This window comes from Pinus tabuliformis, chromosome 8, assembly GCF_031772625.1.
Source record: "Pinus tabuliformis cultivar Carrire ecotype Pingquan chromosome 8, CPIR1, whole genome shotgun sequence".
Classification (NCBI taxonomy): Eukaryota; Viridiplantae; Streptophyta; class Pinopsida; order Pinales; family Pinaceae; genus Pinus; species Pinus tabuliformis.
Genome location: NC_142294.1, coordinates 208,710,079 through 208,736,351, shown reverse-complemented (window position 1 = coordinate 208,736,351; position 26,273 = coordinate 208,710,079). Strand labels below are relative to the sequence as shown.

General features: G+C 39.7%; 1 protein-coding gene across 5 annotated transcripts in view; it reads left to right on the top strand.

The window, feature by feature from the left end:
* LOC149234872 (uncharacterized) overlaps positions 1-26,273 on the top strand; it is a 408,823-nt gene that overhangs the window by 312,557 nt on the left and 69,993 nt on the right. Inside the window, exons 4-6 of one of the 5 annotated variants that reach the window (XM_089371985.1) lie at positions 21,599-21,808; positions 21,938-22,087; positions 22,394-22,448. The exons of the other annotated variants lie outside the window; for them this stretch is intronic. Of the exons in view, the coding sequence (XP_089228111.1) occupies positions 21,599-21,808; positions 21,938-22,087; positions 22,394-22,448 (415 nt within the window). The remainder of the gene's footprint in view (positions 1-21,598; positions 21,809-21,937; positions 22,088-22,393; positions 22,449-26,273) is intronic. 5 annotated transcript variants of the gene reach the window in all.

The window sequence follows — 26,273 nt, the reverse complement described above, 5'->3', positions numbered from 1 at the left end:
CAAATCACTTTTTCGGAAGTTTTTAGAGCAAAATTGAATTCTTCAATTAATACTCATTAATTAATCAATTTTCTTAAGTTAAACTTCGGAACTTTTTAATGATTGATAAATTAATTTAATTGAGAGGTTTCTAAGTGTTTTTTCTCGAAACCTTTTTTGGGTTTTGGAGATCTTGTGTTCCTTAGCCTCTTTGATACCTTAGAGACTTGAACACCTGTTTGACGCTACCATATCCATAAAAACTAACACTCCCTCTTAGTGAGGAAGGTGTTCTCCACTATACCCATTCTACTCATCTCTCTTGATGAACAACCTGTAATTGGACTATCATATGTTGCTGATGTTTGACATCTATTCTACCTCCTTTCATCACATCTTCAAACTAACCTGACTCCCTGTCACTGGAAATCACTACGAAGTGGTCAATCTGGCAAACATCGTCCACCATGCTACTATGCATACTTTGTTTCACCTGCTACCAATTGTAGTTGAGTCAATTGATCTCACAATGCTAGTATCCCTATGCTACTGCTTCTGCACTGCCTTTGTGTTATTGCTATCGCTGCAATTGTGTGTACTGACCACCCTAGAACCTGAAGATCAACCTTCCATAGGGTTGCTCCTTCTGAAGCTAGTCTCGCTTTGAGTCTCAAACTCTCTTTGATTTACTGTGCTCTTGCAATCGGCTCTGCAATTGTCTCTTGAGTGTCTAAGTGCAACTAGCTCTGCATTGTCTATTGAGCACATGAATGCGCCCAACTGACTCTGCAACTGCCTTTCAAGTATCTGACCACAACTAGCTCTGCATTGTCCCTCAGGATTTGGCTGTGCCTTGTTGACACCTCGATCCTCTTGTTACTTTATTCTTGCGGGCTCCTATAGCAAAGGTACTGATCCATGTGAAGAATATACAACAAGTGGATTTGATATAGACTACCTGTCGCTCTTCCATGGACCTCGCCCATTATGGTCATTTGAAGCTTCATGCTTCTCCATCTGGAGGTATTGTTGCTATCTATGCAAATTCGTCCAATATAGAAGTCAACTCATTGATCTTTGCCGAAGCTATTGTTTGTTACCCCTTCTTGTCCTTCTTCCTCTTTGGAAACTGGGTGACATGGTGACCAAACACACAACATCCGAAGCACTTGACCTTCATTAGATCTTTTTTCTTTTCTCCCTTTTAGTCTTGTCCCTGATTGGGACCCTTCTTCGCCTTTCCCTTACTTGCAAGGGCTAAGTTATTTTCTTCCTTCTCCACCTTCAATCCCTTACTACTGTTGCTTATGGTACCATTTGCGAGGTTGAGCCTTAGCTCTTCTTGAGTTAAGTCACTCCATAGGCGCTTCCATCTTGGAAGTATGTCTTGTCCATAAATCACTTGGATGAATGTATGCCACTCTTTGGAGAACCCATTGGGTGCCGTGTGCACCAACCCGCTATCTCATGGTTTCTCTCCTACAGTTGCAAGTTCGTCTTTGATTCCATGAATCCTAGTGAGTTGCATTATGACTGACCTCAAATTCTCCTTGAGAATCATTTTCCGATTCTCAGATGGATCTTCATACAACTTCACAATGACATCCCACATGTCCTTTGCTGTGTTCTTATTTGCAATATGCAAGATAATATGATCTTGAACTTTGTCTAGGACCATCCTCTTGGTCTTGACCATCTCCTTCTTGAAGGTTGCTAGTTTTTGTGGATCTGTCGGTTTAGCTATTACATTTGTCACAAATTCCTTCAAGCCATGCTCATACAATAGGAATTGCAGCTTGGCCTTCAAGACGCCAAAATTAGAGGCTCCGTCAAGTCTATCCTGATCTCTGAGTCTTGCTATGGCCATCTCTGCAAAACTCAAATAAACTGGAGAACTATACATTGGAAATCTCATTCTCCTTTTGGCAGCCTACTTTGGCCTTCCCCTTGTGCTCACACTTCCCACTGGAAATGCACAGATTTGCTCCTACACTTGCCTTTGGTGTCCTTCCTGGAACTCGCACTGCTTGCTACTCCTCTGGGCAACTTGCTCTACCTTTTGGACGTCCTTCTCTAGTATTGGCACACACATTGTTGATCCTGGAATTCGTACTAGCTAGATTGGCAAGTCTGCTACGACCTTCTGTTGTTAGAAATTATGGCCTCCTCTCCTCTGGAAAATTGGAAACCCTCTGAGAATTTTACTGGAAATTCCCTCTTTGTGTGCTTTTCTCTTCTTGCTCTAATTTGCAACTATAAAACCCTTGCTATAAATTTTCTGCAAATCAATTGATCAATTCATTGGAACCCTCTATCCAACAATCCTACTACCTGCTGCTACAAATCTGAGGCAAAATCAAACTTCTCCTTCACCCTGAATTGGAAATCGATTTTTTTCCTCTCTGCAATTGGCACCCTTGGCTTGGCTTGCACAGATATGTAAATTGGTCCTTCAGATCTCCCTACAAAACTCTCTTCCTTCGCCTAAAGCCTTTTATATGATCTTCTATGCTCTGATACCATGTGAAAATTCCTTGAACTGCAGTGACTAGAAACTATTCTCCTAAGTTCAACAATTTATTTGTTTTCTATAATTATTATTACGACAAATAACGAATAATTCACACTGCAATTCTTCACCAATAAAAATACGCAATGGAAACAAAATTATGGAATTGAGAAATAGATGCACACACAATAAAAAGACACCGTTATTTTTGGACAATAGTCCTTGGAAAAACCCTGAAGGGAAAACCAATGCAGCAGATGAGGGTTTTATTATTATGCAACAAAAATAGAGAATTACAATTGGATGCCCAACTAGCAATCCTCCAACAATTTATCTCGACTGGAAATATATTGGGAAATTTCTTTAACCTCACAGCGAATCGATCTAGCCTCTCCTTGGCCATTCACACTCTTCCCTTGCGCTCACACCATTGGCCAGAAATGTGCGTTGCAGCCTTGGGGAATTTCGTTCTGCCCTAGAACCTCTTTTAGTAAAGTCGTCTTGCCTCCTTCTGCCTCTCGGGAATAGATCTAGGCACCAACAACTGAATCGATCCTCCTTGTGGCAACTCACACTGCAGAATACAACCTCCTTTGTTGGATAATTCAACCTCCTGTCTTGGCTTTGGATCACTGGAAAACCTCCTGAGAATTTCTCCTTAAATTCTCTATGCTGCAAACCTTTGCTATTTTCTCTTCCTTGGCTCGAATTGCACCCTGCTGAACACTACGAATTAGGTGATTCGAACTACCTTGCTCATTCAACGTGTCTGTTGCAAACTTTTTGTCAAAGTTCCAAGGAAGTAAATATGCCAAAAATTTCTCAAAGGATCGGATCATCTTTCAGTAATTTATTGAGTCATTGTAAACCCATTGTGCAAATTTTAATGTAAATGATGCTAGTAAGACCGTGTCTATATGTAACAACCTAGGTAAGCTTATTATTTTGGCGAAAATTTCATCTTAGGAGGTTTTTCGTCTCACTGACTCATTTGTGTTTTTAAACACAGATGGTCGGAAAAGTTTTTCCCTCCACCCTCATCCTAAAGCTAGGGTGGAATTTTTCGTCAAAGTCTTAGGTAAGTCCTTATGTTCTAGTCGAGTCTTATGTAAAAGTGGTTTGAGAATAATTTAAGCTAATTGGCTAAATTATTTTATTACAAATCACTTGGTCTATTAGATCATATTGTGTCGCAGAATTGGGTAAATTATTGAGGGTCTATACCGAATGGGTGTTCCCCCTTTGAGGGTTGAATTGTAAAAATCTTATGTAAAAAATATTTTAGTGCACGGTCCTTTATAGTTAGACACCATGGCGAAAATATTAGAGGGTGGAAAAAATAAATAAAAATCCTAAGCCAGAAATTTAATTAATTAGAGTCAAAATTAAATGTCTAGAGAAATTAAATTCTTCAAGTGGAAAAATTCGTGGGTCTCAAAGGAATTAGTTTTTGGAGGCCGCCACCAAGGGAATATTAGATATTTCAAGAAAAAATTGACACTTGGACTTTGGTGGTCGAGTCAAAGTCAATTTTTTGCGGAAATTAGCTCAAAATAATTAATTTTGAGCTAATAAAGAATGAGTTAAGTGAGAAATTCGAAAATTTCTCAAAAAATAATTATTTCAACAACAGAGATTAAAAGTTGATCAAGGATTTATAACTAAAAAATATAACTTTTATAACCTGCGAGATCCGCATTTCGCGCGATCTGAAGCCTGCGAGCACGCCCGCATTTCGCGCGTTCTCAGCCTGCGAGGGAGTCCGCCGAGGGATCTGCTGCAGGCTGCGGCCACCCTGGCTGGATCTGTTGGCTCTTCATGGAGGAGCCGACTCCCTCTCCTCCTTCACCTTCCGCCGCTGAGGCCTTCAAAACCCTGCTGGCCTCTTTGCCCAAGAAGAAATGCATGGAAGCAACAAAGTTTGTGAAAAAGCTCGAAGATATCCCTGAGATCGCCCTTCCGCCAGAAGGACCGATCCAAGTAGCATTGTCTCTGGCAGATCGGGCTCTGGTTGGTCAGTTTACAGGACTTTGGCCTTCCCTGAAGTCAACCGAGAACTGGGTCGCCAGGAACTGGGCACCTTTGATAAAAAACAAGGTAACCTCTTACTTCCTCGAGAGAGGATATTTTTTGTTTGAATTCTTTGCAAAAGAAGACAAAGATCTCATTTTCAGGAATGGCCCCTACTTCATGGGCCCCCAAGGGCTGTATTTAAATAAATGGACGCCAGACTTCGATCGGCGGTGGATGTGCCTACAACGGTCCCGGTGTGGGTGAGACTCCCCAATCTCCCAGTTCACTGCTGGAACTGGGATTCTTTGAAGCACATAGGAAATACCCTTGGAAAATTTATAGACAAGGCCAACAGCAAGGACCAGTATGATTGTGCCAGAATCTGTGTGGAGGTAGATCTGGAGGTCGGACTACCGGAAGCCATCAAAATAGTTGTAGGTCCTGGACTCATGTACAGAAACTGGATTATGAGCAGCTGCCATTCAAATGCCGGAAGTGCCACGTCTACAGACACTTTGCCAGAGACTGCCCGTCCAAAGGGGTGGAAGAAAAAGGGAAGGAAGAAGGATGGAATCAGGCAAAGCGTTCCAAAACCTTTCACAAGAAGAATGCAAATGGAAACGCCAAAGCTCCTCAAGCGGGCCCTGCTCAGAAACCATCCATGGAAAGCCAAGGGAATAAATTCGAGATCCTTGGATCTGAAATCATGAACACCCAGGAGACAGAAATCCCAAAGGAGGCCTCTCCCTCTAAAGCCTCCCCCTCCACCAAAAGCGTTCCAGAGAAATCCAAAGGGAGGATATCAGAAGAGGAGGAGGAAACCCAAGAGTCTGAGGAATCGGAGGAAGAAGGGGAAATAGGTGAATCTCAGTCCTCTCCTAGAAGATCTACAAGAGGACGCAAATCTGCAAAGGAAAAAAGAGAACAAGAAACCTATAAGGACAAGCTCCAGGGCAGCCAGCCAACGTTAGAGAAGCTTCTAGCAAAAACCCCGAAGATGACGAGGATCCAATCCCAGGGCTCCAAGGGAGCTCACCAAGGCAAAAATAAATGATGAAGATAGTCTCCTGGAATTGTAGGGGAATGGGCACCACAGCTAAGGAAGAAGCAATGAAGAGTTTAATAAGATTGGAAGCCCCGGATATCCTCCTCATCCAGGAGACCAAATTGGAGGACACAGCTTTCCTCCAAGCAAGCAAAAAATTTTGGAACAAAAGTGGAGCGCATGCAATCTCTGCCCGTGGAGCATCGGGAGGACTTGGGTCGCTCTGGAACACAAATAAGTTCTCATTAATCTCTGAGTCCCTGAATACCCATTGGATTTTTTTAAAAAATGCAGCATTTAGAATCAAAGGAGATTATTTGTCTATTCAATGTGTATGCTCCTAACAATGCAGGGGAGAAAAAAACTGCTGGGACTCCATCAAAAGTCTGGCAGATCTAGAAAATCTGGAAAACATAATCATAGCCGGAGATCTAAATCTCACCCTCCTCTCAACAGAAAAAAGAGGAGGGAGCATAGTCAGAGATCCGGCAAGAGAATGGGCGGAAGACCTCATGCAAGACTGGGATCTGCTAGATATAAAGCCGGTCACAGGCACGTTCACATGGTCAAATAAGAGAGTTGGACCGGGTCACATAGCGGCAAGACTTGATAGATTTTTTGTTCAAAGTTCTTTCCTGCTTCTTGGGTTAGAGACTAGAATGCGTATTCTCCATAGTAGTGTTTCAGATCACAAGCCCATTAGTCTAGAGTTGTTGACTTCTAAGGATCTGGGGCCTATCCCTTTCAGATTTAGCTCTCTATGGACTAAAGAGACAGACTTCATGCAAAAGGTCAGAGATTGCTGGAAAGAGCCAGTCAAGGGTTCTCCTTTCTTTGTTTGGGAGGAAAAACTTCGAAGAGTTAAAACGATGCTGAAAGGCTGGGTTAAGACCTTGCCCAATCCCGCTGTGGACAGGAAAAAAATTCAAAGTGAACTGGAAAAACAACACCTCCACCTAGAAGCTGCCGAAATCACCAAAGAAGAGCTGGACAAGGAATCTCAGCTACAACAAAAGTTCCATAAGGCTTGTCTGGCAGAAGAAGAATTCTGGAGGCTCAAGTCAAGGAGTCTATGGCTCAAAGCTGGGGACCGAAATTCTTCTTTTTTCCACAAGCAGGCTCAAGCCAAGAAATGTCGCAATTCTATATCTGAAATCAAAAAAGACAACTGCACTTTAAAAGATTTTTCCAGCATTAAGAGGGCAGCTTCAGATCACTTTGAGAAGATGTATAGTGAAGGCGTGGAGACTAGCCAAATGACAAACTGCTAGATGCTGTTCCCAACCTCATCACATCTAAAATGAACCAGGCTCTTGAAGGCAAAATCACCAAAAACGAAGTTAGGGAAGCCCTCTTTGCAATGGAACCCGACAAAGCCCCGGGTTCGGATGGTTTCACGCCCAGATTTCTTCAGACATGTTGGCAGATAGTTGAGAAGGAGCTTTTCAAAATGATCCAGAAGTCCCAAGAGTGTCAAAAAATTGGAGGCTGCACAAATTCAACATTCCTCGCCCTCATACCTAAAGAAAAAGGGGCAAACTCATTTAATAGATTCCGTCCTATATCCTTATGCAACATTGGATATAAAGTGATTACCAAGGTAATAGCAAACAGATTGAAGAAAATCCTCCCCAAAATCATCCCGGAGAATCAAGGTGGATTTATACATGGCAGGCAGCTAGTAGATAATTTCATCCTGGTCCAAGAGGCGATTCATTCCAGTCTTCGTCGAAAAGAAAAAGGTATGGTCATTAAACTCGACCTAGCTAATGCATTTGATCGTGTAAGACATAGATTTTTGTTTGTTGTTTTGCACAAACTTGGCTTTGGACAAACTTTTATCAAGTGGATCAGAGCTTGTATTTCGGAACCCTGGATTGCACCTTTAGTGAATGGCAGGGCTGCTGACTTCTTCAAAGCTTCTAGAGGGCTGAGGCAGGGGTGCCCCCTCTCACCCCTCCTCTTTGTGCTGCAGGCCTCTGTCCTCAGTTTCTACTTAAACAAGAAGCAACAAGATCAAGATATAGTTGGCCTGTGCATAGCAAGAGGGGTTAAGAGCATCAACCACGCCCTCTTCGCAGATGATACCTTGTTATTAGGGGCTGCAACTCAACTGTCTGCAAGCAAATTCAAAGAAGTGCTGGAAGACTACTGTCAAGCATCGGGCAGTGAACTAAACAGGGGTAAGTGTCATGTTTACTGCTGGAATATCTCAGCTGTTGCTGCAAGTTCCATAGCCAGATGTCTAGGCTTTGCAGCTTCAGCATCCTAGACCTCCTTTAAATACCTTGGGCTGCCCATCTTTCATAAGAGGGCTAAGAGCAAGGATTGGCATCCCCAGATAGAAAAATTCAAAGCAAAAATGCAGGCCTGGGGATCCTCCTGGCTCAACATTGCCGGAAAATCAGTACTCATCAAATCCGTGCTTAGCAGCCTGCCGCTATTTCAATTCTCTGTTCTTTTGGCGCCGGTGGGAATCATTAAGAGGATGGAGGAGCTAATCAGGAACTTTCTCTGGAAAGGAGGCAAACAAAATGAGAAGAGAATCTCTCTGGTTAATTGGGAAATAGTCTCCAGACCGCTGCAGGAGGGAGGTTTAAACTATAAAAATCTAAGTACGCAGAATCTAGCAATGGGAGCCAAACTGATTTGGAAGATCATAGCTCCAAAGCCAGGATGGGTTCAACTGGCGCTGTGGAGGAAATATTTCAAAGGACAGAGACTTCGGTGCCTGGAGCAGCCCAAAGACCATAACAGAACCTCACTCAGCACTCTAATTATTAAAATTGGCCCGCTAATAAGAGACAATGCCTACTGGATACCAGGAAATGGCAAACACATCAGGTTATGGGATGATAGCATAATGAACAGGCCTCCGCTGGTGAACTCGAATCTTAGGAACGAGTTGAAGGTATGGATGGATGAAGCCAATATAAAAACGCTCTGGGACATATCGAATTGGTGTGGAGACAGCTGGTCTGGCTGGAAACAGATCAACGTTCCATCTACGTTGCAGTCAGAATATGACACGCTGTTGAAGATGCTGCATGGGGTGGCTCCGTTGCACGCAAGAAGAAAAGACACGAGAGGCTGGGGACCGAAGCAGATTGGTTACACGGTGGCTCAGGGCTACGCCAAATTCATGGAGAGACCTCACGTGCCTCCTAATCCGGTGCCCTGGACTGGTATTTGGAATTTCCCTACCATTCCAAAAATTGACCATTTCTGCTGGCTGCTATGCCACCAAAAAATCCTAACAGATGATAGACTTCAGAAAAGGGGCTTTCTAGGGCCATCAAGATGCACACTATGCAAGGAAAGTCCGGAATCTGCTCTTCACCTCTCGCTGGCGTGCAATTACACAGGTCTAATCTGGCACGAGCTCCTTGGATCATCGAAATTTATGCCCGTCTTCCCCCACTCTGTCCCAGACTTGTTTGCTGGGTGGCTGGCCAGGTATCCAGGCCCAAGCCCAAAAAACAAGATTGTCAAAGCAGCATGGAATGCTCTGCCCAAATTCATCAGCTGGCAAATCTGGTTGGAGAGGAACAGAAGGATTTTCAGAGATAAGGAACAGAACTTCAAACTAGTAGCAAATACAGTGAAAAGTCAGTTAAATGAGTGGCTAAGAGACAAAAGCGATGACACAAATCTAAGCCAGCAGGATATTGAGTTTGGAGCAGCCCTTAACCTCAATTTCCAAAAATCAAAAATCCCACCTATATGTCTCAAAGATTGGCAAATAAGGAAAACCGAAGAAGAATTTCAATCTTGGCTGTCCAAGCAAACACTCCCCTCTCTTTTCTTTGACGGGGCAGCCAAGGGAAATCCAGGAATGGCTGGAGCAGGAGGACTCATTATAAATCCAGAAGAAGCATCTATACACAGGTTTGCATGGGGACTGGGCCACTCCTCAAGCATACAAGCTGAAGTCATGGCTCTGTTTCAAGGGATCAAAATGCTTAAAGAACTGGGGCACATAGAAGCAGTTGTTTTCGGGGATTCCCAGGTCATCATCAATGCAATGGTGACCAACACAAATCTAGCAGATCTTCGACTTGCAAGGACAATTACAAGAATAAAAGGCATGACAAAGCTCCTAAAATTGAAATTCTTTCATATCCTGAGAAACAACAACAAAGAAGCAGACATAGAGGCAAATAAGGCAGCCCAGCTAGGTGCTGGAACTATTCTCAGAGATAATGAAATCTCTTGGGAACCAATTCCCTAATTTTTCTATGTTTTTCTGTCTTTTGTTAAATCAGTTTGTATGCATTCATAAGCTTGGGAAATCAGCAGCAAGAGTTCATGTGATAAATTGTAAAAAGAGGCGATTCATAAGCATATGCGCCATGTCCCGCTGGTTGGAGAGATGCCAAGAAACCAGTTTCACCTTTTGTAACCGAAAATCTGGCATTTTGCCAAATACTTAATGAAATCCCATAACTGTTTCTGTAAAAAAAAAGTTGATCAAGGATTTATCGACGATCGAGATTATTTTGATGAGGATCAAGCCAACTAGTCGTTATTTTTCGACTTGGAGGATTTATCTATACATAGAGAGTCATTTTAGTCTCAAGCCATCAAATGTTTGGCTAAGGAAATCCTGCAGAAAAACTGATGTAACGTTATTGTTTCGCTGGGAACATCATTTGAATCATAATAAAGGCTTTGGGGTGCAGTTCATGGTGTTTGTTGTCTACTGATTTGTGGTATGCACTGGGTATGGACATTCCTATATTGTGCTTAAATATTTTTTAAAAGTTTGTTTTTCATTGGATGGGGATAAGATCATTGTATTGGTAGATTTTGGGTTTATCTTAGATGATTTGTTTCGCCATATGTCTAAGAAGCTTTTTTAAAGAAATTATATCGTGTTTGTAGGTTCCCTAGTCCTTGGGCTCCAAGTTCACAAACTGGACGTAGGCTGAGACCTTGTTTGTGTTGAAAAATCAATGCTAGTAGGATTAGGGTTAAATTTCTCTTTCTTGATAATTACTTGTGAATTATGTTGGCTTCTTTTACTTATTTGTTATATTATCTTTCATCAAGCAATTACCAAATTATGTGTGCATGAAGATCACAAAAACACAAGACACAAGATGTAGGCACTCTGCCAGGGCAAAATCCCTATCTAGGGGAAAACCCAGTCAAAAATCTCTTCCTTCAATAGTTTTTCTTGAGACTCTTCAACCTAGGCACATACCTCCTCCACACCAAGCCAACCTTTCCTTCTTCGATCCAACCTTCGACCTAGTAGCAGTAGCACTTCAACCCCAACAACTTTGACCTAGTAGTAGTAGCACTTCAACCCTAACAACTTCGACCTGGCAGCTTCCGACATCAACAACAACTTTGACTTTGACAAGGAGACTTCGATCTCCTAAACTAGGCCATATGAGAGAGAGAGAGACCAAAACTTTGATTTTGTCCTTCCTTTCCTTTTTGCCCAAACTCACACTCCTTTTAGTCTCCTTCTTCACCTTCGCACTTTTTCCCAGCTTCTAGCTTCAGATATTGAACTATGTGTGAGAGAGTGAGATGCTCCAAATGAATGATCTACCTTGTACATATATCCTTCCAATGAGGTCGAATTGCCTTCCTTGAGGTTGATTTGGTGTGGAGGTTACATAATTCTTTTTTGACTAAAAAAGGATTCTTTTTACATCGTTCAAAAACCTAAGAAGGGTCTCATAAAATATACAATGACTCTAGTGACTTTATTATTCCTAGGAGTCCACAATGGGGACTTGACTAATAAAATGATGACCCAAGCATGAAACCCATGCTTTAATAAGTCATTTTAACAATAATAAAAATTCTTTTGACAAATATATATTTTTGAAGACCGAACCTAGTTACATATTTCAACAATTTGGACTTTGAATATTTATATGGTTTATTTAATTTCGCTAAGGCTGTAGCTTGCATTAATTCTTAAAAATATACTTAGCCATTTATCAAAACAATCCTAAAAAGTTTATTTCTCAAAATTTCTTTCAAAAACTTTGTATATTTGTAAATAATTTTGTATAATAATTCTCTAAATTATTTTCTCTAATTAGGTTTTTGGGGTTTTGAGAATTTTTGTATATATTGGGGTTTTGGGCATTTGTGAATTTTTTTTTTGCAGGTGTGATCAAGCAATAAGAGCTAGAATAGAGTTAGATCTAGGCTTTTGAGGGTAGTATATAACCTCTTCAAGGCCAACGTTTCCCTCTCTAGCCCTTGTGTCAACCTTCTAACCCTTTGCGTCATCATTTTTAGCCCTTTTAGGGCTGGCCATAGCCTCTAGGGGTCTCGACCTTCCCTATTTGCCCCTGCGTCAAGGATTTTAGGCCTTTTTCGGCCTGGCCGTGGACCTAGGAGACCTCGGCCCCCTTCTTTACCCTAAATGACTGCCTTTAGGGCAAGTCGTGGGCTTTTCAAGCTCTTTCCTACCCTCTTCCTCCTTCGTCCTCCTCTCGGCCTCCTGTGCCTTTCCTTTTTTCCCTTTGCTCTCCTTTTTGGCCCTCCTTTTGGCCCTTTTCAACCATCATTCAACCTCAAACCCTAGCCGCTAGCTCTGAGAGGGATTTCTCGCTCCAGTGTCAGGCCTTCTTGGCCTTTTCCCGCCTCCTTTGTCCCTTCCTTGGCCTTCTAGGCCCTCTCTTTCCCAATGCTAGCCCTACTGGGCTTAGCGTTGCCCTCTCTTGGCCCTAAATTGACCTCTGCTCATCTCTGAATTTTTTTGGGACTGAAACTTGGTGTGTTTTGCAAAAAAATTGGCCCTAAGTTGGTGTTTTCAGGTGGCAAAATCATTGGAGAAATTTTGGCAAATGTGGACAAATTATCTACAAGACCTCGGGCCTAGGGTTTGCTCTCTAAACCCTCCTTTTATCTCTGTTTTGCTACAACTGTAATAAATTCTTTGTAACACTGATATAATGGCCCTAAAAACACATATAACTGTCTAAACACCTCAAAAAATTGCATGATTAAAATTTCTTAGTTTTTTGGGCACTTAGGTATTGAATAGCTGGCATAGATCTACTTTTTAGCTTGCTAGAATATCTCTGCATAACTGTGAGATCAGATTTGATATTTTCTGAATATTGCATCTTAAAGGGCTAAAAAATCATATTTTTCAGTTTGGCAAGCTTACTCTAGCATTTGGACACATTTTGGCACAAATTATTGCACTAATAACTCACTGTTGATTTACTTTTCTTACTGTTGTAATAAGTATTTCAGATCTGATATAATAGTGAGTAAATCATCATAAGAAGGATAATTAACTTGTGTTTACTTTGACAAGTTATTAGGCATCTCATTGATCATATCTGGTTACTATATGCTTGCTATCTCTTGGATCTAGATTGGTTTACTTGCTGCTGTCATAGCTTCATCATAAGTAGTTTTTTCATGATTTATTTGGTTCATGGTGGTTTATGTTAGGTTCTAACAATTGCTTGTTTTATGTTAGATTTGATAATTTGTTAACTTGGCACTAAAATCTCTCAAAACATCTATCTTCTAATCTCATTGATAAGCTAAGTTACCTTGGCATAAGATCTAACTGACATTGTGGTTAAAACATTTGCTCTAAGTTAAGTTCATTGCTCTTTCATAATCTTAATAAGCTTTGGAAACTTTATGATTTATCTTGAGAAATTGGCATCTTAAGTGACCATCGTTCAATATTGGCCTTGTCTAAGAGAATAATTGTGGCATAAGATTGTTAATTGAATATCTTGAGTAATTGACATCTTGTGGTTTGGTTAACATTGGCACTAAGTTAATTGGCATTTTCTTGGTTGTAAGAAATATTGCATTTGATTTATAACTTTATAAGTACTCTTATCTTTAAAGAATCATCATAACCTAAGTACCTAGACCTTAAGTAATCCTTGGTTGTAAGAAATATTGCATTTGATTTATAACTTTATAAGTACTCTTATCTTTAAAGAATCATCATAACCTAAGTACCTAGACCTTAAGTAATCTTAACTAAGAATCTCTCTCACAATCATTGCATAAGCATTCTAGGCTTAACTTGCACTAATAACTTACCTCCAAGCATAAGCTTGGTTGATAGACTCCTAGGACAACCCTCTCTCACCTAGCTTGAGGGATTCAACACCTTTCTAGTGGTTAACACAATGACCTTGCAGTCGTCAGAGCCACAGTCTCTACAGCGCTGGAGGCACTGGGTGGTTGGAACATAGGGGGAGGTATCGTTAATCAAGTCTCTGCTTGCTTCCCGTTGGCTTCGATCCCACAACCTACTCTAAAGATTGATCTCAAAATAGTTAAGAGTGAGGTTCCATTAGACTAGGCGTATAATTTGAAATTAACCAAGATCCTTGCATTACACCTAGTTTGTAGAACTTGCATCTCATATAGGTTAGTTGATCTTTTAAGCAGTTGTTGTCCATCCGATTACTTGGTCTTGATTTGTAATAAGCAAGAATTTTGACTCCATAAAGCACTGGTCTCATTGCTAAATCTAATCGAATCCTTAAGTCTTGCTAAATTAAACCGAGTAGTTAGGCCACTCAATTATGTCTCCCGAATAAGTTGGTTTCAACTTGTCTTCCATTGTCTCATTTCCATAGGGTCTACCCTCCATAGCTTGCTGTTGGGAGACAACTAGAATGGAGAGGTCTGGGATCAAGGTGACAACCCCCAACCTGAGCAGTTGTTGCGGTGCTTGTACAATCTGAGCGACAACCGTGTCTTCTCCAATCCCTTTGACTTGCTCTTATAATCTCACGTTGGAGCTTCAATGACCAAGATCCAATCATGATCGATGGCTCAGATCATCTTAGACTCTGTCAAATCGCTTTTTCGGAAAATCTCTAGAGCAAAATTGATTTCCTCAATTAATACCAAATAATTAATCAATTTCCTAAGTTAGATGTAGGAACTTTTTAATTATCGATCAATTAATTTAATTGAGAGGTCTCTAAGTGTTTTCTCTCGAAACATTTTTGGGTTTTGGAGATCTCGTGTTTCTTAGCCTCTTTGACACCTTAGAGACTAGAACACCTGTTTGATGCTACCATATCCATCAAAAATTAACATCTCTATTTCACTTCACTGTTCATCTAACTTTGAGTGGAGACTGACCACCATATACAACGGTTTGATAGGATTTGCTAGATGTGTCACCTACAGGAGCCAAAGACATAGTAATACCTCATTTTTAGGTGCCCCTTATACTATGAGATCAGATGATGCTTCCATTGCCTCTATAGAGATTCATGCAACTCCATATCTACCTTTTTCCGATATCCAGATCATAGATGCTTAGCCCTCTTCACCAGGGAGATAATTAGACACAGATCTTTGGCCCTATATACACCACATCGCATGGGGATGACCATGACAATCACATCATACTTTCAGGTTGATCTGACTGATTGAAGAAATAAGTGGCAAGTTGAGTTCTAGAGTACTTCATATAGTAGAGTATGAGACATCGAGTCTCCCCTCAACCCCCCACTAAAGGAGGCCAATTGATATCCTCGAGACTGGTACAAAGGTTTCGAATAACACATCATCTATGCATGTCCAAAGCACTGAAGGGATTAGTTCTAGGTAGATCTAGGGCAGTGCATCCCCCAACAAATTCCTTCCCAATCGCAGCGGAGTAGTCAAAGACTTATCCAAAGCTTTTTTCTTTCGGTCTTAGACGTTAGGAGTATCCCTTGATCCTTCCTTCCCCCAGGATCGTGCAACTAGATTCCTAGATAGCTCAGGAGGACTCGGAAAGTGAGCCAATGCTCGGGTTGCCCTCCTCGCCATCGGTGATTATATTTGACATTCTTGACATCATGGACCTCATGTTCAACTCTCTCTCTCCTTGGGCTCTTCATTGGGCCGCTGATACAGTTTTAGACATGTTCATGTTCATGAGGATGTCCTATTGTTTGTATTTTTCATTATTTCATTTTGCATATATATTTTTTGTATTATAATTTTCCATGGAGTGGCATTTGCACTCCCACATTGTACTCTTACTAGATGTATCTTCTAGTCCCGTTGACCTACTTTTGTGGTCATTCATTAGACATTGATAAAATTATCTTATCTTATCACACTGTGACCTTTCAACTTTTGTGCGCATGTTGTTCTTTGTCACACTTCTCATGCAATGCCTTTCTCACACTTCTCCCTTGCATGCTCTTGTACTTGACTTGGGTTGTGCTCTTGTTGACATCACCATACTCTTGGTGCTTATCCAATAGCTTGTTAGGCTAATCTATGGGCATAGATTAGGACATAATATTTAGATCAATTCAGGTGTTCATAAACTTGGAAGCACATTACAGCATGTTGGGAATTAGGCTAGACTTGTTGTCACATTAAAACAATAGAAACTGAATTAGGACTAAGTGTTAAAGTTAACTAGTAGATAGGTTAATTGCTTAGAGTCTAAAACTCTAAACTATCAAAAATCAAGACAACAGGTTAAGATAACACGAGACAAAAATTTAAAAGGAAACTAATCTAATCACCCTTCTTGAAAGTAAAGCACACACATGCTCAAAATTTGTTGAATGATTAGGCATGCACTAGTGTCTCAGATGTTGTAACTCCTTTGGTTCCAAAGTTACATTCGCTGACTCCTAGTCTTTTACACCATTGTGTATGGCTGATTTCAAGTATTGAAACTGAAAAGAAATGCCTGGTAATGGAAATGACAAAAATTGAAAAACAATGCTCAAATAAGTCTAGTTTGATGGACTTTGCATGCACTAGGACCTTTTCCAAAATAGAGAGATATTTGGACAGATACTCTTAGTCTTTTACCCAACCCAACAGTAAGCTTGTTTCTCAAGTCATTGGCCAATCTATGAAAGTAGTGTTAGAAAATCAGAAAAGCAGAAAGATTTTTTTATCTTGATAATTACTTGTGATGTATTGTTAGGTCTTCTTTAACTTTTTTACATCTTCTTTTATCTTCTTATCATCAAGCAACTACCAAAACATAAATACATGAAGATCAAAACAACAATGACACAAGATGTAGGCTCTCAGCCAGGGCAAAACCCCTCTCCTAGGGGAAAACCCAAAAATTCTCCTCTTATTCAAGAACCAAATCAAATGAGACAACCAAGACCTCTAGACCAATATCAAACCTTCCTCCATCCACCAAGTCAGCCTTCCAAGACAAGTTCTTTCAAGTGAGCTTAATCCAACAAAGTCAATCCAAGTCAACCTCCTTCAAACTTAGTCAAACTTCAGATCTCGACCTCCTGCAACAAAATTTCGGCCTCTACTGCAGACCTGCAACTTTCGGCCCTCCTGCAACTCAGAAACTTCGCACGCGTGGACTAGAAACAACCTCCTTTCCTTCACTAGGGTTCCTCCTTCCTTCGCTAGGGTTATTAACTTTTTCTCCTTGAAGCCCTTTTCACCTCCTATTCTTCATTTGTGATTGCAGATCAAACCTCTTGAACTCGGCCTTTATTACAGCTGCAATAAACCTAGCAAATTCTCGCACATGTAAGAGAGATGGATACAAACTTCAGATTTTGGCTTCTTCTTTTGTCTCCTTGTTTCCTCTAGACTTTTGCTCTTTTTCCTTGCTATCTTACTTCATATCGAACTTGCTTGATTTTGATATCACAATAGGTCAAATGCACTGCTTATATATAGTCCCTTGTGTGAGGTCAAATGCCTTCAATGAGTCCGACTTGATGGAAGGGTAGGCTGACTTGGTGGAGGAGGCTTAATTTACAATTTTGACACAAAAACAATTTTTTTTCTTGATACAAAAAGCCCAAAAAGGCTCTATTACATGATGACAAGGACCTATAACTCATGACTCAACCCTAGAAGCACTCAATGGGTGATTTGAAATTTTGACCTATAAACATAATAATTTGAGCATGAAACCCATGCTTATAAAAATAAATATTCTTTGAACTTTACAATAATTCTCTTTCCTAATCTTTTACAAATACATAAAAATTACATCATGTCATGAGTGAAACAACAATTATGAAGACTGATACTAGTTACATTTTCAACAAGTAGGAACTAATCCATGAAGGCAAGAACCACAATGCCTGATGCAACACTAGTTTGATAAGCTATGAATGCACTAGGGCCTTTTCCACTTTAGAGGGATTAAGGGATGGACACTCCTAGTCTTTTACTTAGCTTAACAATAAGTTTGTCTTCAGGTGCATTGACTAACATATAATAATTTGTTCATGAACAGTAGCTAGTTAAATCAATATGGGCAACAGATTATAAACAAGTATGGACAACAATCTTATGAACAAAGATGAGCACATAAAAGCGTAGAATGTTTAAAATAGTAGAGAGAGGTCTTCTCTGTGCATGTCCCTTAGCCAGAGAAAGACCACAATCAGTCTTTCCTTGACCATAGATGAGTTCTTGGAGTTGGAGAATTCATGCGTAGAGTTGGAGGACCAGTTAAGAGGATCCTTCCTTCAGTTTGACTACAGATTGATTGGCAGTTATAAATTTAGATAAGATGAGTTGGGAGCTTCAGTTACTAATTGAGGCAAGGACGAGTTAGAGGCAAGTTAACAAGTCAAACAAGTCAAGTTACTCAGTTAGAGACAAGTTAAACTCAGTTAACAAGTCAATCACAACTGCTATTCTAAATTTGTCCTCGCCAATTTTAGCATGGATGGAGCCTATAAAGGAAGGACAAAGGCACAGATTTATTCATTCTTCTATGCAGAAGGTTGTGTGTGTGAGAGCATCTTATTGAGAGTGCGTACTTTGGAGCAACCAATATGCTGTGATAGAGAGGCTTCTTGCTGCCAGATTTGTGCTAGGATTTAGGAGGTTTTTCCTAAATAATAGGGGCCAAGACTGCGTTAGGAAATAGGAGACCTCATGCGCAAGGGAAAAGGACCAGGCTGGCGGCAAGCAAGTAGGAGCTGGGGCTGATAGGTTGCAGGGTGTGTCCAGAATCCAGATAGTGTAGCAGAGAGAACAAGTGTGTTCTTGGGGTCACTATTTGCCTTGTAAGAAATCTGATTGCTCAGAACTCTATCAATAAAATTCTACAGAAAGAAGTGGGTTTTCCTAGTTGATTTTCCCATTTTTTTTTTTTTTGTGTCTTTTGTGTGGCTGTATTCTTTATCTCTGTGATTATTCCGCTGCTTATGTGTGTTGAGAAATTCCGTGTCTTGGTGAAAAGAAATTAGTTTCACATTAATCATCATAGAAGTGGCAGAATTTTCATGAAAAATCAACGTAGAATTGCAAATATGAACAAGATAATTAAAAATACATGAAAATAAGAGTTTGCTAGCATAAATATGAAAGAAAATAATACGAAAATATGTACCAGCATACAAATGACGAACACCAAATAAAATAACTATACAGGCTGAAGTTGTGGGGACCCTCCACTCCTTCACATGCACACTGAAGTCCACCAACAATGGAAAATCAAGAAGGGTAAATATATTATTTAAAAGAAAGGCTGAAAATAGAGCTCCAAGGCTGAAGTATTTGAGTGCCAAGGTCACCAAATTACAAAAGCTACTTAGCAAGCTTGATTGCGTAGCTTATACATAAAATTGAAACTAATTTTTAATAATCCTCTTTGCTGCCAACAATAGACTGTCCTGAGGTCATATCTAGGTCAATTCCACCTCATCCTTGACTCAGATCATGGAAGAAATCAAGCACAATCAAATCCTGGCAGATTTAGTGAGCTGTTCTGCGTTTTTGCCTCAAAACTGCTTGCATTGACTGGGCCCTTTTGCATGGGATTTTTCTGAACCAAAGGGTATTTCACCATCTTGGGATTCTGGGCGAAAAAATCCATGTCTTGGTTTTTGCCCAGGTGATCTGCAAATATAGCATTTATGAGGCTTCCAACTGTCCAATAAATTTGATTTTACAATGCAACTATTTCATGATTTAAAATAAAAATAAAAATAAATAGCAAAATAACTTGAGAACGTTTTATTGGCCAAAATATGATTTAAAAGTAAAAAAACTTAAAAGTGATATAAAATGGCTTCCCCAAGGCCCGAATATGTTGTTTAGCAACATTTAGCCAGAACAGAGGACTGACATGGGTATTGCGCTCTTTTCACCTCTGTGCCTAAACTGCACACTCCACCTTCTTGTTGTGCTTGTATTTCTCCCCCCTGCACTTTTATATGTTGCACTTTTACTTGTAACTTCGGATGCTCTTGTATTAGTTGCTTGTCCATTACATGAGGTCTATGTTCACTATTAACTACTCTCCATAAAATTGAATTGCCTTTGTCCTTGGCCTACAAATCCTCCAAAATATTTAATAAAGTTAGAAATTTCATAACTGAGATGTTCAACCATAGAAACAAAATTTTAAATCCTAACATTGTTTTGCCAAAGAACTTCGCTTAAAGTCAAAAGAAGCACTACGACTAGCCCAAAGAGGTTGGGCACCTCAAGTGGCTTGCTTGCAGCCTTGCACAGTGGGATGGCCCTTGAGGGGTGAACCATTGAGACGAGCGCATTCTTCAGCTAAGCCGCTGCAACAGGGAAGTACTATTAAATTAAAGTTACCTAGGACTAGGACCTGCACTTGGACCTGGTTTCTTATTTATGTATGAGTTAGTGCATGGCCTGACATGACACCATATTTAGTGCTGATTCCTTAACCATAATCCCATTGAAAAAACCTGGCATTTTAGTCAATATCTTATTAAATTTGACTTTTAACTCTGTTTCTAAGAAATCATGTAGACTAGATAGGTAGTACAAGACATTAAAAGAATACCATGAAGCATGAAATTCTTGTTTTGCCAATCTCTTTCTCGACAGAAAGCGGTTATGTCTATATGCTCAGTGTCCAAGACGTGTCCATATTGATCTCACAGCTAAATCCTAGCCCCTGCAAGGACTGTGAAAATCTCAATGAAGCTCCTTTGAGATTAGTTGCCAAGCCTGCAGTATCCTTTCGAGCATCTATGATCCTGAGATGCTAAGGACCACTGCTTTGCCAATAATGTCACCTACACTGAATCAACCCTTTATGCCTGCAACATTCATGGCTGTCTGAATACAATGTCATACAAGCACCTGCCCAAGACATCTATTTATTTAGTTCTATATTTTTCAGTACCATCTTCTTTTGATATAAAGCCTTTACAGTACAAGAAGGAATCAGTGGATTTGCAATATTTTCTCTGAGGAAACACTAGAAAAAGTGACATGTGCTGCTGCATTCCTTGACATGTGTGACCATTTGCAACAAGGTCAGGCAACTGCTTGAGGAGCCATAGAAGTAATGGGAGCTTCTTGAAAATATACAGATACACTAAAAGGGTATGAAAGAGGTGCTTTATTGCAAGAAGGAATGTTTAAAGCACTGACAATCGTTTGCATTTTTATGAAAGGATTCAGGGCTGAATATAGAGGTTTTAGTTTATCTCTGCTGTTCATGTATTTCATTTTATTTTGTATCTTATGTGAAGGACTGAGGAGCAATCCTTTTTGTAGTTTCTATTAAAGTATTATCATTGATGAACCTAATGGTCATCTAACATTCAATCATATGTGGAATTTGTTTGATTTGGAATTCCATACTAGCAGAGCGTGCCCCTACATATTTTAATCCTTCTACTCCTTCCTCTTAGTGCATGCTCAAAAAGAATCATTCTTTATCTATTTGTGCTTTTCATTTAGGTTATATTGAAAGAGCGCAAGAAGTACAAAGTTACAAACTGAGGTGTGCTTGGGAATAGCTGACAAATGCCTTATTTAAAACTTCAATAAATTGATTTCATAGCTTTACATGCGTCTATTCTACGACCTGTGGGTGTAGCTTGATATATATTTTGTGTAAAAGTTTTGTTATGTTTGATTCGGTATCAGATGCATTAGCTTTAGCCTATTCAACACTGTTACATATTCTACGTCTTTTTCCAGAAGCAACAATTGTTAATTCTTTAGATTGGAAAGGAGTTCCATTTCAAGCTGTGGACTTTAGGTTCTGATGTTTATAGCCTTTTCATTTAGTTAAACTATTAGAAGTTCATTATTTCTGTGTTTCTGAGGAACAATTTCTTGCCTTGCAGGATACCGACAAGGAAGAATGTGGTAGTGAAAAGGAAGCAGCAGAGTATTCATTGCCCAAAGATGAACATGATGATGATGAAAATGAGGACAGTTGTGCTGATGACTCTTATGGCTTGGGAAAACCTATAACGAATCAGAAGAATAACCAAAGTCATCCACCTGTAGCATTAGAACAGAACAAAATGGATTCTGTAGTATCTTATATTAAGGTATTTCTTTTAATGGTTCATCATGGTGGTCCATTCCTCTTCAGCTCGTGAATTTGTATTAATACTTCTGCTAGGACTGTTTTTTCCATACTTCAGCCTATGAACGTTGTATATATCTCCTATTTGCAGAAAGCCCAAAGTAGGCTTAGACATCAATGGACAAGTCCTGTACCTGAGAACATTGAGAAAAAATCAACATTACCAGTTAGTGCAGCGGTTAGTGTGAAGAAATCTACAGAACTTTTGACTCCTGAACCTCCAAAAAGTATCAAAGAGACTGTATGCCCCTTGTTACCTTTCAAGATAATCGTGTTAGGAAATTTGAAACTTTAGAGAATTAGGGTATGGATGTGAGACAGAGTTTGATATATATAGATTATAAGTGTGAAGTTTGTAAAGTTCATTAGCCAGATTGTTAAATCTGAGTGCCGTAGTTAAACCAGTGACTGTTCTCTTGATACTCAATGAGAAACACATTTTACCTTGTATAATGTGAAATCTTGATTCAAGATTTATCAATATTGAAATTGAGAATGCACTGACTATTGAACTCACAAGTGTTTGGGTTTTCATTGTTCATTACAGGCTAAATTTACAGCAACGAAAAGCAAAGCAAGTGGCGAATCAGAGAGTGAGAAAAGTGAGATTTAATTGTTCATTTGAAATTGTACTTGTACTATATTGAACTTCATTTGATATATATCCTCTTTTGGTATTTTTGTATGTTTTATTTCCATTTGGTGATCTGTGAACTGTTGTGGATATTCCACTGGACAGTTCGTCACAACAGATCTGCAATAAAATAAACTGAAATCTATACTGTGAAGCTTAGATTCCAGATTTTTTAATCACTGATTTTTGGCTTATTCATGAAATAGATAAAATGCAGAAAATAGAAAACAACAAATACAATCACATACCAATCACAATGAACATGAAGATTTGCTTTGGGAAACCCTTATGGGAGAAAACCCAGTTGGAAGGTGAGACTACTTTGCTTTCTTTTGTCTGGTACAGAAATAATGCAAGTACAAAGTAGATGGCACTCTCGATGGAGTTACTTGAGACTTGTGCACTAGCCCCCTTTGTTATGCTCTCTAACTTCCAATCCTGATTTCTCTTTTCTAATATGGAATAATATACAATCGAATAGAATGGAACCCCCTTTTTTCCTAGTGGCACGATTATAACGTAGCTCAATAGCCAATTAGGGGTTAGGTTTGACTCATTCAACTCTCAATTGGAGTTACAACTTTGACCCTTCTAGAGTCTTCTTCATAGTCCGCACTTGGCTAGCCCCTTTTGCATGAGTAATAGGGGTTGACATGTGTTGAAAAATGTGTAACTAGGTTCGGTCTTCATAAGTATGAAATGTATCTTTGATTTTTGTAAATTATGAAATAAAAGAAAATTATTATTGTTGTTTTTGGAGCATGGGTTTCATGCTCAAAGACTTATTTTATAGGTCAAGCACCCATTGAGTGCTTCTAGGGTTTTTCCTAGGTCAAGAAGTCAAAAGAGTCATTGTCAGAAGTTGAAGACCCCATTGGGCACATTGTAACTTGTAAAGAAAAATATTTTTGTCTTTAAAAGTGTCAGAATACTCTCAAAGACGAAGTCGGCTTGGCAGCTGGCAAGTTGGCCTAAAGGAATATCCATGCCCACCCTTGAAGAAGCCTATATATAGAAGAGGACTCGTCCTCCTTGAAGACACTCACTCATCTCTCATTCTAGCAAAGGAAGAAGAAGGAAGAGGTAGTGAAGGAGAAGAAGGACGAAGAAGTTTTTGTGTTTGGGCTATCTTTCTCTCTCACACGTGCTAGAGAAGACTAGGGTTTTTGCGCTGACCTAGGGCATCCTTACACAAGTTCGATCTTGGAGGAAAGGAAGCAAGGAGGTCAAGCGAAGGCTATCAAAGGGTTTCTCTTAAGCTCTAGAGGTCAGGGAAAGGCAAGCGAAGGTCAGAGGAGGGCTCTACAAGAAGATCAAAGTTCCCATGTGTGGCAACAACTGTTAATGGGGGCCTAAATTTCAGATCTGTAGTAGGAGGACGAAAAATCTTGCAACAGAAGGTCGAGAAGGTGCTACTGGAAGAGATTTGACTTGGTTAGACTAGATCGAAGTTGGCACATCACTCAAAGAGGTTGGTCTTGGTCTTGGTCTTAAAGGGTGTTGGTCTCAGTGTTAAGGTCTTGGAATTCGTCAATTGAAGAATCTATAAGGAAGAGAAGAGATTTAAGGGTTTTCCTCTCAAGAAGAGAGGTTTTTGCCCTGGCTTGCAGCCTATATATTGTGTGATTGTGCTTTTTGTTTTGTTAGCTGTTTGATGCTTCACACATATAATAATAAGGAATAAAGTTAATAAGTAAAAAGGAACCATAAGTAGTTATCAAGTAAAGAGAATTAATCACAATCATTGCCCTACTAAATTCTCAACAACATGGCATCCTTTGGAATCATGGTGATTAAATGAGAAAATCAACTTTTGAGAGGCATAACTTTTGCACACGGACTCTGGTTCATGCCTTTCTCGCATTGTTGGAAAGGTATTTTAGTGTACAATGGTGCCAATGGGTATTCTGCAAGAGAGTTTTTAAAACTTCATTTAAAAACTCATTTAATGCCTCAAAATGCCTTTGGAAGGTTTTGGACCCCACTTCTCCAAACTAGGACATGTTGGTGAAAATGGACTTGCATGCTGATTCCTCCAATTTTTCCACTTCGAACACATCAAGATGGATGACAAATAATATAATGATCCAATCCAGATAATTTGGTGTCCTTATCTTCCACGCTTATTTGTTCCAATATGCTTAGGAGTTAGAATTCAATACCTTTATACATGTAAAGCTTCTACATCAAAGACTACTTAGAAGTTGTGGATAGATGAAATTGAATAAATCTCCCTTTTGAATTCCTTGGTAATTTTGATCTATATGATTTAAATGTGAATTTGTTACACCATTTCATTTTTTATAAATTTAACCATTATAGACTATAAATGTGATATCAAAGCATAACTAATTAGGCCTGCCTTGGCTACAAATCTACTTGCAAGTGCTCTCTCTAATGACATAAGAACATTGGACATTATTGGGTCCACATCTAGGGCATGCTATATATTCTCTTTCTTATCACAAAGCAACCAAAGTAAAATACCTTTCATTGGCATTGGTGTGGAGGTATGATTGGAATTATGAGATGGAGATTGGACCTATTAGATGAAAAAGAGAAAGAATGTATTTTTAATACCTTGGTTTTGATCCTTCATATTGTACTGGATTGAATTTTGTGCCAAGTTTTGTAATGACAAGAATCAAGTCTCATGAATGATCCCATATAAAAGATGTAAATATCCTATATGATGGCCTAGTGAGGAGTTCAAGGCCAAGGCCTTATTAGTGAATGTCTAGGCATGCATTTTTGATTAATATGCTTTTATGTACCATGAGGTAGACTTGCCATGGTAATCGCAATAAATGTAAATATCATTTAAAAATTAATATAAAGGTCCCAGGTTGGTCAAGGAAGAGCACGCGAGGGGCTATGAATCCATTAGACGGGGAGGGGAAAGGGGGTTCAGGGGGTTGACAAATAATCTTGATTTGCCTTAGTCTCATAGCTTCAACTTTTTATCGTGTGCCTTGTTAAAGACCCCAACTAGAAATTATCATATGCAAGTGGTTGGTGGGGAAGTTCACCTTCCTTAGTAATTAGAGCATGTGGGTTGAGTAAAAGGTTGGAGTATAAGAAAATCCATTTCCTTAAGGATTCAAATTGCATGGAATTTCAAACTATTCCTTTTCTGGTGCCCTCTCTTTTGGAAGAAACAAATAACAACAACTTGGATTTGTATGGCTATGATAGTCTATATGACAGTATCGTGGAGGCTAGACAATGTCTTATGATATGGCTTGGCTCTTCATGGCAGACATGGAGTTGTATGGCATGGGTAGGCTCTTCATGGCAGACAAGGAGATGTATGGCATGGTAGGCTCCTAATGGCAAATAGGGAGATGTATGGCATGGGTAGAATCTTCATGGCAGACAAAGAGATGTATGGCATGGCTAGGCGCCTAATGGCAGACATGGAGATGTATGACATGGGTAGACTCTTCATGCCAGACCAGGAGATGTATGGCATGGCTAGGCTCCTAATGGAAGACAGGGAGATGTATGGCATGGCTAGGTTCTTCATGGCAGATAGGGAGATGTATGGTGTAACTAGGCTCTTCATGGCAGACAAGAAGATGTATGGCATGGCTAGGCTCTTCATGGCAGACAGGGAGATGTATGGCATGGCATGGCATGGCATACATGTGATAGATGGCTCATCTCCTTGACAACATGATCTACTTGATATAGCCCAATAGAGTTAATAATGCTTGATGATGATTTTGTTTCTTGTAACAATGGTATAGAAGAAGCTTTCTTAGGTTATCAAATGTCAGTTCACAAATGTAGT